The sequence below is a fragment of the Polyodon spathula genome, chromosome 5 (genome assembly GCF_017654505.1).
Source record: "Polyodon spathula isolate WHYD16114869_AA chromosome 5, ASM1765450v1, whole genome shotgun sequence".
NCBI classification, from domain to species: Eukaryota; Metazoa; Chordata; class Actinopteri; order Acipenseriformes; family Polyodontidae; genus Polyodon; species Polyodon spathula.
In genome coordinates, this window is record NC_054538.1 from 78053703 (window position 1) to 78068174 (window position 14472).

Here is a 14472-nt window from a genome sequence, read left to right on the forward strand (position 1 = left end):
GTGGCAGGGGCAAGCTTCGTTTGAAAACGTCTACGAGGGATTAAGTATGTCCTATGAAGAAAATTAAAATGAGTCAACTGATGGTTAGGGTTCTTAGAAGCTGAGCCTATATTGTTCTAGCTGATTTCCATATCTAAGGAAGCTAATGAGGAAACCAACTCTTTTTGTTTTACCCCTGGAAATGCACTCTTTAGTTGTGTGGTTGGTACATTCCTTGGCTGGGAGATTGCATCCTGGAATAGCTCCAGCAGCCCTGTGGAGCATTGTGCTGCCCACCCAAAGCTTTCACTAGCAAGTGTAATTGAAGCATCGCTGGTTTATCTGTGTATGCTGCTGTCTGCTGATGTGTCTGTGCTGGCTGCTGTCTTGCTGTTTAATGTTTCCACCATACTGACTGTCACCTAGCTTAAAAGGATTTCCCACATGTATTTTTTATTGTTTCTGAGATTCTCCTTTTGTAGAATGACATTTCGACCTCTAATCATGCCGCACTGTTTTTGTTTACCACAGCGACAGCATAAGTCCAGAGGTTGCCTTTCCCCCTGTTCACTATGCCATGGTATAGCAGGGATGGAAATAAGACCCCCATTGCATAGCTGTTTGATCCATTCCTGGTTCTACTATGAGTTTAAGACACACCTTAGGTTCTTTCCTATACGCTGTGGCTAATCAAGCTGGTACTAAAACCTGGAATAGGTGAAACTGCATGCAAAAGGAGTCTTATTTTCATTCCTGTAATAGTCAATCATATTAAGAACATAAGAACATAAAGTTTACAAACGAGAGGAGGCCATTCGGCCCATCTTGCTCATTTGGTTGTTAGTGGCTTATTGATCCCAGAATCTCATCAAGCAGCTTCTTGAAGGATCCCAGGGTGTCAGCTTCAACAACATTACTGGGGAGTTGATTCCACACCCTCACAATTCTCTGTGTAAAAAAGTGCCTCCTATTTTCTGTTCTGAATGCCCCTTTGTCTAATCTCCATTTGTGACCCCTGGTCCTTGTTTCTTTTTTCAGGCTGAAAAAGTCCCTTGGGTCGACACTGTCAATACCTTTTAGAATTTTGAATGCTTGAATTAGGTCGCCACGTAGTCTTCTTTGTTCAAGACTGAACAGATTCAATTCTTTTAGCCTGTCTGCATATGACATGCCTTTTAAGCCCGGAATAATTCTGGTCACTCTTCTTTGCACTCTTTCTAGAGCATTGCACTCTTTCTCTCTTCATGCATTCAAGAGCCGTGCATAAAAGCACTCTAGCAGAATCAAAATCAGATTTAAAGCTTCCTTCCGCTGGTGTTGGCTCTGGTACAGGAGGCTGTGCTGGGAAGCCCACACCTCTGTGCCCCATCGCTGGTGTTGGCTCTGGTACAGGAGGCTGTGCTGGGAACCCCACAATGCTGTGCCCCATCGCTGGTGTCGGCTCTGGTACAGGAAGCTGTGCTGGTACAGGAGGCTGTGCTGGGAACCCCACAATGCTGTGCCCCATCGCTGGTGTCGGCTCTGGTACAGGAGGCTGTGCTGGGAACCCCACCATGCTGTGCCCCATCGCTGGTGTTGGCTCTGGTACAGGAGGCTGTGCTGGGAACCCCACAATGCTGTGCCCCATCGCTGGTGTTGGCTCTGGTACAGGAGGCTGTGCTGGGAACCCCACAATGCTGTGCCCCATCGCTGGTGTCGGCTCTGGTACAGGAGGCTGTGCTGGGAACCCCACAATGCTGTGCCCCATCGCTGGTGTCGGCTCTGGTACAGGAGGCTGTGCTGGGAACCCCACAATGCTGTGCCCCATCGCTGGTGTTGGCTCTGGTACAGGAGGCTGTGCTGGGAACCCCACAACTCTGTGCCCCATCGCTGGTGTCGGCTCTGGCACAGGAAGCTGTGCTGGGAACCCCACAATGCTGTGCCCCATCGCTGGTGTCGGCTCTGGTACAGGAGCCTGCTCGGGATGCGTGTCAGATTTAGCTTGTTTTGATCCAGGAGCAGTGCTGGTGGACAGCCTTCTTCACTTCATTGAAGCCCCTCACTGTAGGACAGTAAGCTGCTTTGTATGCCCATGCATGTGGATGTGTGCCAGCCTCGAGGCCAGCCCCCCATTTAGAGCTGGGCAGTGCAAATCACACCCCTGTTTAACTCTGCTCCCAGCTGTTGTGAATATTCAGCTTCTTGTTTGAAAGACCCAGCTCAAGTAAGCGAGAGAAATTGTTTGCTTTTACTGCAGGCTTAATGGAAGCAATTGAAAATACTCAAGTGCAAATTAGACTTTGGACACTTTTTAATCCTTTTAAACAAAGTGCTGCTCGCACCACAGCATAACACGTCTTTGGTAATTCTGAGTGAGGCTGTCCTTGTGAGTGCTTTTTAAAATTCATAATAAAATTAACATTTTTGAGGTTCGACGTTGCTACTTAGAGCCATTCAAATCTGGGTTATAATAAATTGGGGAGTATTCATTGTGGGAGTATTCATTGTCATAGTAATAATAAGATTACTTGACCCTTTTTTTTAATTTGAAATTTTCCCGTAGAAGTTCCCTTCGCTAATTCATTGTTTCATACAGTGAAATAAAGAGGTAACCTCATATGTTTAGTACACTTTAGTACACAATTGTAACTCTGCCAATCTGTGTGTTTTTTTTTTTTAACCTCAGCCCCCCAGAGCAGTGTTGGGGGTGCTGTGCTTGCCTCTGCCTGCAGGGGTCCAGTGAGGTGAAGTAGAGAGTGGAGCGGCTGGAGGCTCCCTCACAGCCAGAGGCTTTCCACAGCTGAGACACTCATTCTGCACCCACTGCTGCAGCACGACTTATTAAACCTGTGCAGCACGCTGCAGGACTGATCCAGCAACACCTGACTGAGTCCTTTCCAGGATGCTGGGCAAGCACATGAATTAATAAAGTACTGACAGGGAGAGATGCAGTGTGCTGATGGAAAATCATTCAGTAATATAATATCATGTTCCATGGTCCACTCAATCCAGTGAGGGAGCTGGATGCTGCTTTTCTCAATCACTGAAAAGCTGTTCAGGACCCTTCAGTCAAAAGCCTTTTTGCAGAACAATCCTGCCTGTGTGTGTTTGTCAGATTTTGTATCAGAGACATTTATGTACATTATTTTCTGGAAAGATTTAGTGTCTTTTGTGAGGGACGCTGGTTTCTAAGTCATTTAATGCCCACTGCTGTAAGTGCTTCGCCAAGCCCCATGCTTCTGAGGTTTTCAGCCTGGTCGTCCTGCCTATTCAGTTTGTTGCCTTGCTGATTTCTTATCCTCTGCTGCCCCCTACAGGTCTCAAGATGTGGATACCATGGCAAAGGTAAGTGCAGCTAATTTTTTTTTAAATTAGGTCCTTGTTTTACTGTCAACAAATTAAAAAAAATAATAATAATAACGTTCTATCTCTTGAATCTCTTGGAGAATTTAAATATTGTTTTTAATACTTTTGTTTTTATGATTCTTTGATTAAATTTAAGCCATTGTTGTCTGGAATTTTTTGGAATTACACCAAGCCAATGTGATGATGATGTAGGGGTTCTTTATGTGCCTGAATAGCTGTTGCAGTCTTTGTTCTTGTTTAACAATGGTTAAAACTGTAACCCCGGAGTTCTGTTTTAGAAGACAGAACAATGGTTAAAACTGTAACCCCGGAGTGAAAGCAGACCTGTTCCTACAGCAGCACCAGTGCTCCTGGGCCCTGCTCACTTCACATCTTAGTCAAGCTGTGTCTCTGTGCTGCCTTCTACTGTATATCACTCCCGCTTCACTCTAGCTGATGACCTGCAAAACGTTTATCATCCGAACGTGCCCCTCCCCAGGCAGTGATTTTAAATTCAGAACCACAGGCGCCCTATCAGCCACAGGGGGCGCTGGTGCACGGTGAACCATGGATTGCCCTGCCGACCTAAGCCCTCCCTACCCGGGCGGCGCTCAGCCAATTGTGCGCCGCTCCCTAGGAACCCCCGGTCACGGTCGGCAATGACATAGCCTGGATTCGAACCTGTGATCTGCAGGCTATAGGGCGCGTCCTCTACCTCTGCTTTCAGCATGTGTACACATGTCATTATAGACTACCAGGGTCTGCTTTAGCAAGAGTACACTAGGAAGCATAAAGACTTTTTTTACTTCATGCTAATATTGGACTCTGCTTTTGCCAAGATAAAATGAGATGATAGAAGTGGGAATAATAATAGTAATAATAATAAATGAATGTGTTCATTTTAACAGCTTGGTCAGGTGATATGTAGTTTTAGAAAGGAACATTGTTTAATTGACAATAGCAAGGGCCTTTACAGCAGGAGCATTATGAGGGAGTGTGTGTGTGTGTGTGTGTGTGTGTGTTTTAACCTCCATTTTTTCTGCAACATCAAACACTAATGCTTCATTGATGAGTGACCTAGCCAGACAGTGCGTTATTACTTTGAGAATCGAGTTTGTTTTTACGAGCGCCGCTGTGTGATTATCCTGTCTTTGCAGATCACAGAGCTGCTGCACAGGGACAGACGCTTCAGCGCGGCACCTGCTGGATCCACTGGTACGAGCTCAGTTTCTGGGATTGGAACTTATCCGCAAAGCCAGCCTTCTGTGCACTGATGGGCTTGAAGGATTACAACTGCAGCACCAATGATTGTTTTTTATATATATATATATATATATATATATATATATATATATATATATATATATATATATATATATATATATATATATGTGTGTGTGTGAAGTCTGAGAGCATGCTAAGAGAAGGGGGGCAGCAGGCAGGCTATATTACAATGTATGGGTATGGGCTAGGGCTGGGGTTTCAGTCTTTTCTTTGACTGGTCGCTTTGAGTTTTATTATCCAAGACATGGCTGTCGACGACTGGTTTAAAAATGCTGGTGGCTATAAGGCTGCTCTTGCTGCACATCCCTATTCTGCAGGGCTAGAGAACTCCAGGAAGATGCATTGAGTTTGAGGGTGCTTTTAGTACAACATCCTCTTAGCATGATTTATATGAAAACCGTCCTTAGGCAAATTAACGGCTATCAGTATTGTAAGGCACTGCTTAATAAGTAACTGTCTGAAGGCCTTTGAGCAATTTTCAGAATGCAAAACCGACATGCACATTCAAGGAATCCCACTTGCATCATATTTACTGGAAAATAATTCATTTAATAAAAGCAATTCAATTCATCACCAAGATCTAATTCTGAAACGGCATTCTTCTATCTCTTCCGGTTGGTTTCACAGACCTTGATTAGCACTAATCATAGGCTGCTGTACCTTACCTGAGTTACATGTAACTGAAGATGAAACGAGCTGTGTATGTTACATCTCCACAAAATCGTCCACGAATTGTAACATTTTATGGAATTGTGAGTGAGCCAGCACTGGTTCTTTAAACCCCACTTTCACAAATAATAGATGGTGTTTTCAGATTTTGTAAATCTTGGGAACATTGGCGAAAGAAAATCAGAAATAAATAGACACCCTTATGAGAAGCTTCTGTGAAGAAGACAATGCTGTGCACAACACCTGGAATGAGCGTGATGGTTTCAAGTGCTGTCGCACCCTGTGCTGATCGAAGTTACGGTTACACTCATGTCATACTCAACTTTTAAAGGGTCCAGATTTCCCTTTTGTTAAAGGGTTAACGCTTGGGGCAATGGCACATGGATAAGAAAAGAGAAATGAAATTTGTTTTGGTTTAGTTTTTTTGGTTGGAGGAGGAGGAGGGGTGGGTCCTTCAAAAGATGATACAAACTGATAAATTGTGTGCAGGGTTTTAATTCCACCACTCAGGGTTACTGCTTCTGAAATATATATTAAAAAAATTAAAAAAAGGTTGGTGAGTTGTTTGGAATTGTCTGTCACATTCCGTTTCCCTGCTATGTTTGGGGAACTGTCAGTGCTGCTCGAGCATAATTAATAATCCCATCACACAGTGCAGGGCTCCTAGGCTCCTATGTGTACATGCTCCCAAACCACATGAACTGTGCCTTGCTGCTCACTGCTGCCAGTCCAGGGCCCCTCATTAGCCTGACATCTCACACATTTTCTGGTGATTTTCTAATAAGATAGTTTTGATAACATGACAGCCTGGCTAATTTTGCTTAATCCAATGTGTGTTTATCTTCCCTCAGAGGTGGTTGGATATTTCCTTTATAACCTGATCGACAGCATGAGTGACTCTGAGGTGCAAGCCAGGGAGGAGACTCTCAGACAGTACTTCCATCAGCTCAAGAAGATGGTACGGGGGGTTTGTTATTGCCTGTCCAGCCGGCTGACACCTATCTATTAGCTCTCCAAATTGCAGCTTTTAAGTAAATGCATTTCTGTTTTTAATGAGAGGGCACAAGTGGATTACATTGTTAAGTAGACATGTTTAATTGTTAATTTGCTAAATTTTAAAATACTTGGATGGGTTTTTTGTCCAGCAGGATGACACTTTTTTTTTTCTTTGTTGCAGAACATTGTAATCTCTGCCAATATATACAGAGGTATTCGGAACCTGCTGGATTCGTACCATGTTCCAGAACTCATCAAGGTAAGATTGTATTCCATTCTATGTATGTCAACTGCTTGAAGGCAGTACTTTTAAATAGATTACAAACCCTAACCTCTGTCTCGGCCAGTCAAAACACTGATTTTCTTATGGCAGTCCTGCCATTGGTGTCTTAGAGCAATTCTGAGTCCTTCCAAAAGAACAACAGTATTCCATTTTTATAGCACTTTTTAAAGATCCAAAGCGCTTTTAAAACAATGGAAAAAGTTGCAAAAAGTCAAAGCAAGATTAACAACAACAATCCAGATAGTTAAACGAAAATACAAAATAAAAATGCACGAACATATATAAAAACAGACACTGTAAGTGTCAGTCTTAACTAGTCACCATTAGAGATACGCTAATTACAAATACGGTAGTTTTGTCTTCAATCTAGGCTTGAAAACAGGCACCACGTCTTTTACAGACATGAGCAAGGTGTTCTAGAGTAGTGACAGAGTGGCTAGGGAACTGCCTACATGTTTGACAGCCCTGTTGCCATAGAGACGGTTGGCAACTGAACATATTGGCAAAGTAGCCAAATCCTCAGACTGATACCATAGCATCTACCAGATGGGGGTGCTGCAGTCAAGGAAGGAGCAGAGGGGAGAGTTATGCCAAGATCATATTCATTCTGGTACGCAAGGTTATGACCAAGTGTTTGCAGAGATTAAGGGCTTTCTGGATTACAAAAGAAACAGTTAATTCAAATATAACAGTATGGTTGTACAAACCAGAATTACAAGGACCATAGCTAAAGACCATGACCTCATGTTGAGGATTGCTTTGTCAGTACCTGAGAGAGGGTTTCACTTTGCATTGTTTTTGAAGTGCCCAAATTTGCAAGCTAACTGGCTGCCCGAGCACTCCTGTTGTAGTGTTGACCCTAAACGTTATTTCAACTTTTCCCCCAATGTCAAATTTGTCAGCTATATGAAATATTATGTGGGATGGAAATAAAACTCCTATTGCATAGCAGTTTCCCGCATTTCAGGTGTGTCTGATTTAAACTTCTGGTAAATCCAGCAATGGATCAAACTGCTGTGCAATGGGAGTCTTATTGCCATCCCTGAAGTACAGCAGTATGCTTGAAATTGCAATGTGATTGCATCATGAATTTTCAGGTGACTTGTCTTGTAGTATGAGGGATCAAATTGAACACAGACATTGTATTCTTGTTTTGTTTTTCAGGACGTCATCGTTTTGGTCGATGAGAAAGAAAAGCTTTCAGCCAGCGATCTGCTCAAAGTAAATGACTTTTGTTGCCCTTTGCAGTCATGCCTTCTTGTCTGTGGTTTGGAAGGAAGGGTTGAGATTAATATGCTGTCCTTAAAGCTTTCCATCTTCACTCTAATAATGGGGCTGATCAACCGTGTGGGTGGTTGATTGATCATTGTGTAATTGATTAATAAAGTGGCCCATTGAGTTGCCCCTTGAATGAGTCTGCACTCTGAGTAAATGTGTGGTGGAGTACATGGCTGCAGTACATCACTGATTGATCAATGAATCTGAGAGCGTGCTTCCATAATCACATGTGGTGTTTGTGTAAGGCTGTGTTTTTATTTTCTTTGCAGTTTTTTTTTCTTTAACTTAATGTTATGTTTGCTTTGAAATGCAACAGCATTCATACAGATTACAGTGTCTACGCATGATGTTTTAACTACTCCTGTGAGTGTCGTTTCATATGCTTTTTAAAGTGTCATCAGTTACATTCTCCACAATTGTCTGAATTCTGAAATGGAGTCTCTCTCTCTCTCTCTCTCTCTCTCTCTCTCTCTCTCTGTAATCTGGCCTCCTATCCCAACCTGGAGGAGTCAGTAATCGACCCTGCACACTGTCAACTGCTATCAGTTTAATTGGCATCCCCTTTAGCGTTTTTTAATGAAATTGATTTCTCTATGAATATTCTCTCAGGGCCCAGAAGTTAAAGTGTCTGCTCTGGAGAGTAAGCTGGCAGAGTTGAAGACTGAGAACAAGCCAATCGGAGAGACACTCAAACAGCTCATCCTGGCCCTCTGTGCTGAAGAGGTGACAACATCGTCTCATTTTTATCTTTTGATTTATGTTTTACTTACCATTCAGCATTGTTGGCTAGTGGTAATCCTGAGGATTAACTGAATTCGAACACTAACACACAAGTTTGGATTGAACAAACTTTTTTTTTTTTTTTTTTTTTTTTTGCATGTTAATGAAACACACAGGACAGTCCATTAAACAGGGATACCTCTCAAGTCATTCCACTTATTGGAATGGAGACATCCCGTGACGTGTCTTCCATATCTCCCGTAATCCCCCGATATTGATGCAGCTCCTGGAGTCCCTGCTAGAGTGCTTGCCAGCCTCCCTGCACATGCAGTATCTTGTGCAAGTGTGTCTAGGGTATCTGGCCTTGACACTTGGGGGCTGGTAATGTTATTTAAGGAAGATGCTCCCTTGTGACCCTTTAGAGGATACTGTAAACATGAGCCTGGTGGTGTAATGGTTTGAACTGCGCTTCTTAGAAACCAAGACTCTGTCTGTGTAACTCCCATTTACTGCTTTGTTGGTTAGGAGCTCAGACTGTTTTTGAGCTCGTGCTGTGGAGCTGCTGATCTTATGTTCTGCAGTTCATGAGGGAGCAGGTTCTGGTGTATATTTGTGTGTTATTTTGCTGTCCAGGTAAGCTTGCCAATTTCCACCCTTTTTTTAAATGTAGGCTGTTGTCTACTCCCAGTATTTTTTCAAGCCTGTGTCAGCCCACTTTGGCTTTCAGAAGTTGTAATGAAGTAGATGCTATTAATTCCACAATTTCTTGGGCTGGTGGTTCCAAGTACTTTTTCAGTGTGTGTGTGGTTGTCCATGAGCTACGTTTTTACAGATTGTTCTCAGTTCTTCAGTTCCCCTCCACCTGTCACATCAGCTTGCTCTTTTCCTAACGCGGTCCGTCTCCTCTTTCTAGAACATGCCGAAAGCCCTTGAACTGAAAAGCCAGCATGAGGCGGACATGGTCGTCGGCGGCTATGCGGCTCTGATCAATCTGTGCTGTCGTCACGACAACGTCGAGGAAGCGCTCAACTTGAAACAAGAAATGTGAGTACTGTGCCCTCCTTTCTACCAGCCACGGGCCCACCTTGCTGACTCAAGCAGCTTGTAATGTTAGGAAAAAAAACTGTTACATTTTATTCGGTGACAGAATGCATAACCATACTAATGCTACTATCCCACTTTCAAGCATGTCCCATCAATTCACCAGCTTTCATTGTGTCAGAATTGCATTGTTATTGCATTAGGCATCAACTTGAATCTGTCTACCTCCCTCCCCTAAATTGCTCTGGCTTTTCTTTTGTTTAAAAATGTAAATACAGCACTTTATTGTGCTAATAAACCAAGCTGTGCTAAAGAGAATTCCCTTTAAATAACGGGAGTTGTAATTGCGTTGCTGCAGAAATCCTAATCTACGAAACCCTGTTGCTGTTTTTTTTTTGGTTTTGGGTCTGTTAGCTGGTTTCAGTCAGTTTTTTAACCAATATCTTGAGTAGTCTAAGTGGGGCTGGGGTATGAAAGTAAAAACCTTGGACACATATTTGAATATCTGAACAAACCCTGCTTGATATGTACTCGGAGGCAACAGGACAAGGTTTGTAAAAGTGAACATTTCATATGTGAAGGGTGTGTGCTTGGCCATGGTAAAATAATTCTGAAGAAATTACTTAGCAATAATCTCAGGAGAGGAAACTGTTCTAAAGATGAGCACATCTTCAACTTTCTCTCCTCTGGTTCACACGGAGATGCTGTCAGCACTGTAGCCTGGTCAGGATATAGTGTCATGTGCTCTATTAGGTCAACCAAATACTTACTGTTAGCTGAACTTTAGTTCATAGTAGTGTATATAAAGTGTAATTGTTTTAAGAAGTTTTTGGGGAGAACCTTGAAAGAAAATGTGCCTTACCATACTTTGCTATTCTTTACAATGCTTTCACTTTGCTTTATTACACTTTGATATGCTTTTACGAAGGTAAACTTGTGCAAGGGAAGATTATTTTAATGGTAAATGTTGAATTGATGTTGTCTTTGTGCTTTCAGTGACCGTAAAGACTCCTCTGTGGTCCTGGATGTCAACAAGTATTTGGGGTTGGTGAAGGTCCTCGCAAAGCACGGCAAAATCGATGGTGAGTTTAATCACTTGGGCAGCGGTTCTCCATGACAGTGGGCAGTTTACCCAATGTGGAAACTATGTGTGTTAGTTAGTGTTTGTACAACACTCCATTATTCATCTTTGATAGTCAGCTCTCAATCCAATACATTTCTTTGAACAAAGAGCCAAAAAGCTAGAATCCTGTCTTTACTGGGGCTTTTCTTGTAGAATGCTGAGGAGACAAAAAATAATTCTTCCTGGTATCACTATCACTTTTGGTGCAGCAGGTCGCATGGCCTGATTGCTGCAAGATCATCGGACCATTTGAGAACCAAGAAGCAGGAGTTACTACTGCTGTAGAGTTGTCTTTTTAAATATTTTCTTAGTCCTATTTGAAATACTAACCAAGATCCTCAACAGAATTAGCATTGCTAGGTAAAACAAGAGTCAAACATTGCTTCTCAAAACCTTGGTGAGCACTTATTTTCAGGGCATTGTATTGTATGTATTATTTTCACTTCACGACTGAATGTTGTAAGAAAAACAGTAGTGCAAGGCAATGTACAGCCCTGTTTAATACCTAATATTCTGTGTTTTTATACACATCACAGCCTCAGATCAGAGGGTCCCTGCTACTTTAATAGAATTACAAAACCGAACGTGATACTAATGGTAGCTCATGTCTCTAAAAGTGCTTGAACTTTTCACATACAAATGTGAATGTGAATGTGAATTCAACCAGAGACGCCTCGCAGGCCGGCCTTTTGTTTTAATGGCTTGGCAAGCTTGCCATTTACATTTGCATGGCTCGGTGGCTTTTGCATTTCTGCAGCTACTTCTTATTAACATAGCCTTTTCCAAATTGAGTTTGAAGATCATGGCTTGTGGCACAGTTTGTGCACCATGTCTAAGCTAACGGCTTGTTTTTTTTTCTTTTTTTGCCCGCTTTGCAGTATGACTTCGTGGCTTTTCACCTGCGTCTGTTTTCTTCTAGAAAGAACAGCGCTGTAGCTAGCACTGTGGTTGTGTAGGGGAGATGGGGTATTAATAAATAAATTGTGTAATAAATGTGCTCATCTACACCAAGTAAAAGACGCCAACCAACTGTATTGCCCATAGTCTTGAAGTGAGCTTGTATACTGTAAAGGCGACCATATTTGTTTATGCCTTCAAATAACTCTTAAGTATGACCTGACTGATGTTGATTTCATATCCCTGTCTTGGGAGCTTGCATTGGAATGTCTCGTTTCGGTTCATTAGCTCCTGAGTCTCCTCCGCTCCTCACTCACTGATCGACCGGTCTACCGGCTGGATAACACCCACAGCAGGATGCCGGAAGGGTTTGCAGCAGGGCTCTGGAGATGGCAATATGGAAACCGACATATTTGACACTCCACGCAAACAAATACAACTGAAATGCATGACTTGAGATGAGCCCTCGGGCATTGTAAAGCATTTCTGTCTCCACTGTTTAAAAATATAAACAGTCCTGGTCCGCCGTGCTTAAAATATCGAATCCACATTCCGCTCTTATTACTTTGAATGGTATTTTAATATGTGTTTAGAGCTCAGTGAGTGCTCAATGCAGACATGACCTTAGCTTTTTACCTGATCCAAAGGACGGCCTCATTGACTGTGCTGTGTCTTGTGGGGTCCAAACACGGGTATTGGTAAAGCAGTGGCATCTGTGTCCTGTCCCAGTCAGTCCCTCGGCCAACTTCCTCCAACACATGTGGTGTTCTTTGGGGGTCTTCTATTCCAATACAGACTCCTTTCAGCCCTGCTTACCTATAGAGATATCTGAAGTGATGGCTGGTGTCTGCTATTGCTAACTTGCATGCAGAGCTGTTGAATCCACATGGTTATTACATGAATGCATAATGCAATAAAAGTGATTTAACTGAGGTTAATTTGCAAATGGGCTCTGGTGTGATTATACCTGCAGATATTGGACTCAGACATCGTATTACAGGCAGTTGCAGGTGGACAACGGGAGTCTCTTTGTTAGAAATGTCTAACTGTTATGAACAGTAACCACAGTGAACTATTAATTCAGCGTGGGGGTGCTTTATGAATCACATGCAAGGTTAATGTGTGCATTTTTAAATCTCAGGTGGCATTTGAAACACCTGGGGGCCAATCGCTTGTGTTCGCTGGAACGCAGCTAATTGAACACATTTAGCAGATGTGCAAGGGGGAGACGTGAATTACCCAGAGGCCAGTGCTGTTGAAGCACATGCAATGTCAAGTATAGGAACAAAACGGCTTGAGTTGCTGGGGCACTGGGGGGCACAGTGTGGCCTCTGCCTTTACCTAGCACTCTCCTCACACTGTGTGTTGGGCAACTTTTAATAGGGAGCATGATACAATTGCTCCTCTCTTGAGTACATTAATAATATGTTCTCAGATACAAGGGCTCCAGCAAACCTGCTCTGAACAGTTTGTGGCATGCGTTGCAGAAGCCGTGTGGCACAGCCTCCTCCTGGTAGAATACATAAAGGAGACTGGAAACTTCAAAAAAACATTTGAAAGCCAATGTATTATTTTTTATTAACTTTTTTTTTTTAAATAAACAAATTGAGAATGCTATCATGTGATAGAATTGTGTGCTGCTTTGAAATCAGTATGGGATTAGCCGACTGTGCAGAGCTACTTTTAACCGGGCTATATCTGATTTGACTTGTAGATGATGGGCTAGGTACTACACATTAATAGAAGTACATAAGAACATCTATGATCCATCAATGCTCCTAAACTTACACTTTATACTCTTATTTCCGCACAGCTGTGAGATGTTTTAATGCAGTTATTTAATATTTTTGTGTAATTTAAGACAAATGCTTTGTCTACACATTCGGTACACAACTGTATTTTAAGATTCACGTGCGTAATGGCCAAGTAAATTACTTTTGTCTCTTCTGGCGCCAGATGAACAACCCGAGTCTCTTTTCCTCCTTAAACCACGAAAGCGCAAAGGCCAGTGCAGCCCCCTTGTGGGCCCCCAGCCAAGATCAACAACATGGGGACTCTACATGCACTCCACACAGGGGAGCCTTTACTAGGGAAGAAACTGAGCTCAGTGACTCTACATGCACTCCACACAGGGGAGCCTTTACTAGGGAAGACACTGAGCTCAGTGACTTTACATGCACTCCACACAGGGGAGCCTTTAGTAGGGAAGACACTGAGCTCAGTGACTCTACATGCACTCCACACAAGGGAGCTTTTACTAGGGAAGACACTGAGCTCAGTGACTCACCCTGCACTCCACACAAGGGAGCCTTTACTAGGGAAGACACTGAGCTCAGTGACTCACCCTGCACTCCACACAGGGGAGCCTTTACTAGGGAAGACACTGAGCTCAGTGACTCTACATTCGCTCCACACAAGGGAGCCTTTACTAGGGAAGACACTGAGCTCAGTGACTCTACATGCACTCCACACAGGGGAGCCTTTACTAGGGAAGACACTGAGCTCAGTGACTCTACATGCACTCCACACAGGGGAGCCTTTACTAGGGAAGACACTGAGCTCAGTGACTCACCCTGCACTCCACACAAGGGAGCCTTTACTAGGGAAGACACTGAGCTCAGTGACTCTACATGCACTCCACACAGGGGGGCCTTTACTAGGGAAGACACTGAGCTCAGTGACTCACCCTGCACTCCACACAAGGGAGCCTTTACTAGGGAAGACACTGAGCTCAGTGACTCTACATGCACTCCACACAAGGGAGCCTTTACTAGGGAAGACACTGAGCTCAGTGACTCACCCTGCACTCCACACAGGGGAGCCTTTACTAGGGAAGACACTGAGCTCAGTGACTCACCCTGCACTCCACACAAGGGAG

The 14472-nt window shown here is 43.3% G+C and overlaps 1 protein-coding gene across 1 annotated transcript in view; it reads left to right on the forward strand.

The window, feature by feature from the left end:
* The window catches only part of lrpprc (leucine-rich pentatricopeptide repeat containing), an 83382-nt gene that overhangs the window by 21622 nt on the left and 47288 nt on the right, over window positions 1-14472 (forward strand). The window contains exons 15-22 of the mRNA XM_041251424.1: window positions 3276-3303; window positions 4461-4518; window positions 6108-6214; window positions 6434-6511; window positions 7700-7756; window positions 8423-8536; window positions 9447-9577; window positions 10571-10656. Of these exons, the coding sequence (XP_041107358.1) occupies window positions 3276-3303; window positions 4461-4518; window positions 6108-6214; window positions 6434-6511; window positions 7700-7756; window positions 8423-8536; window positions 9447-9577; window positions 10571-10656 (659 nt within the window). The remainder of the gene's footprint in view (window positions 1-3275; window positions 3304-4460; window positions 4519-6107; window positions 6215-6433; window positions 6512-7699; window positions 7757-8422; window positions 8537-9446; window positions 9578-10570; window positions 10657-14472) is intronic.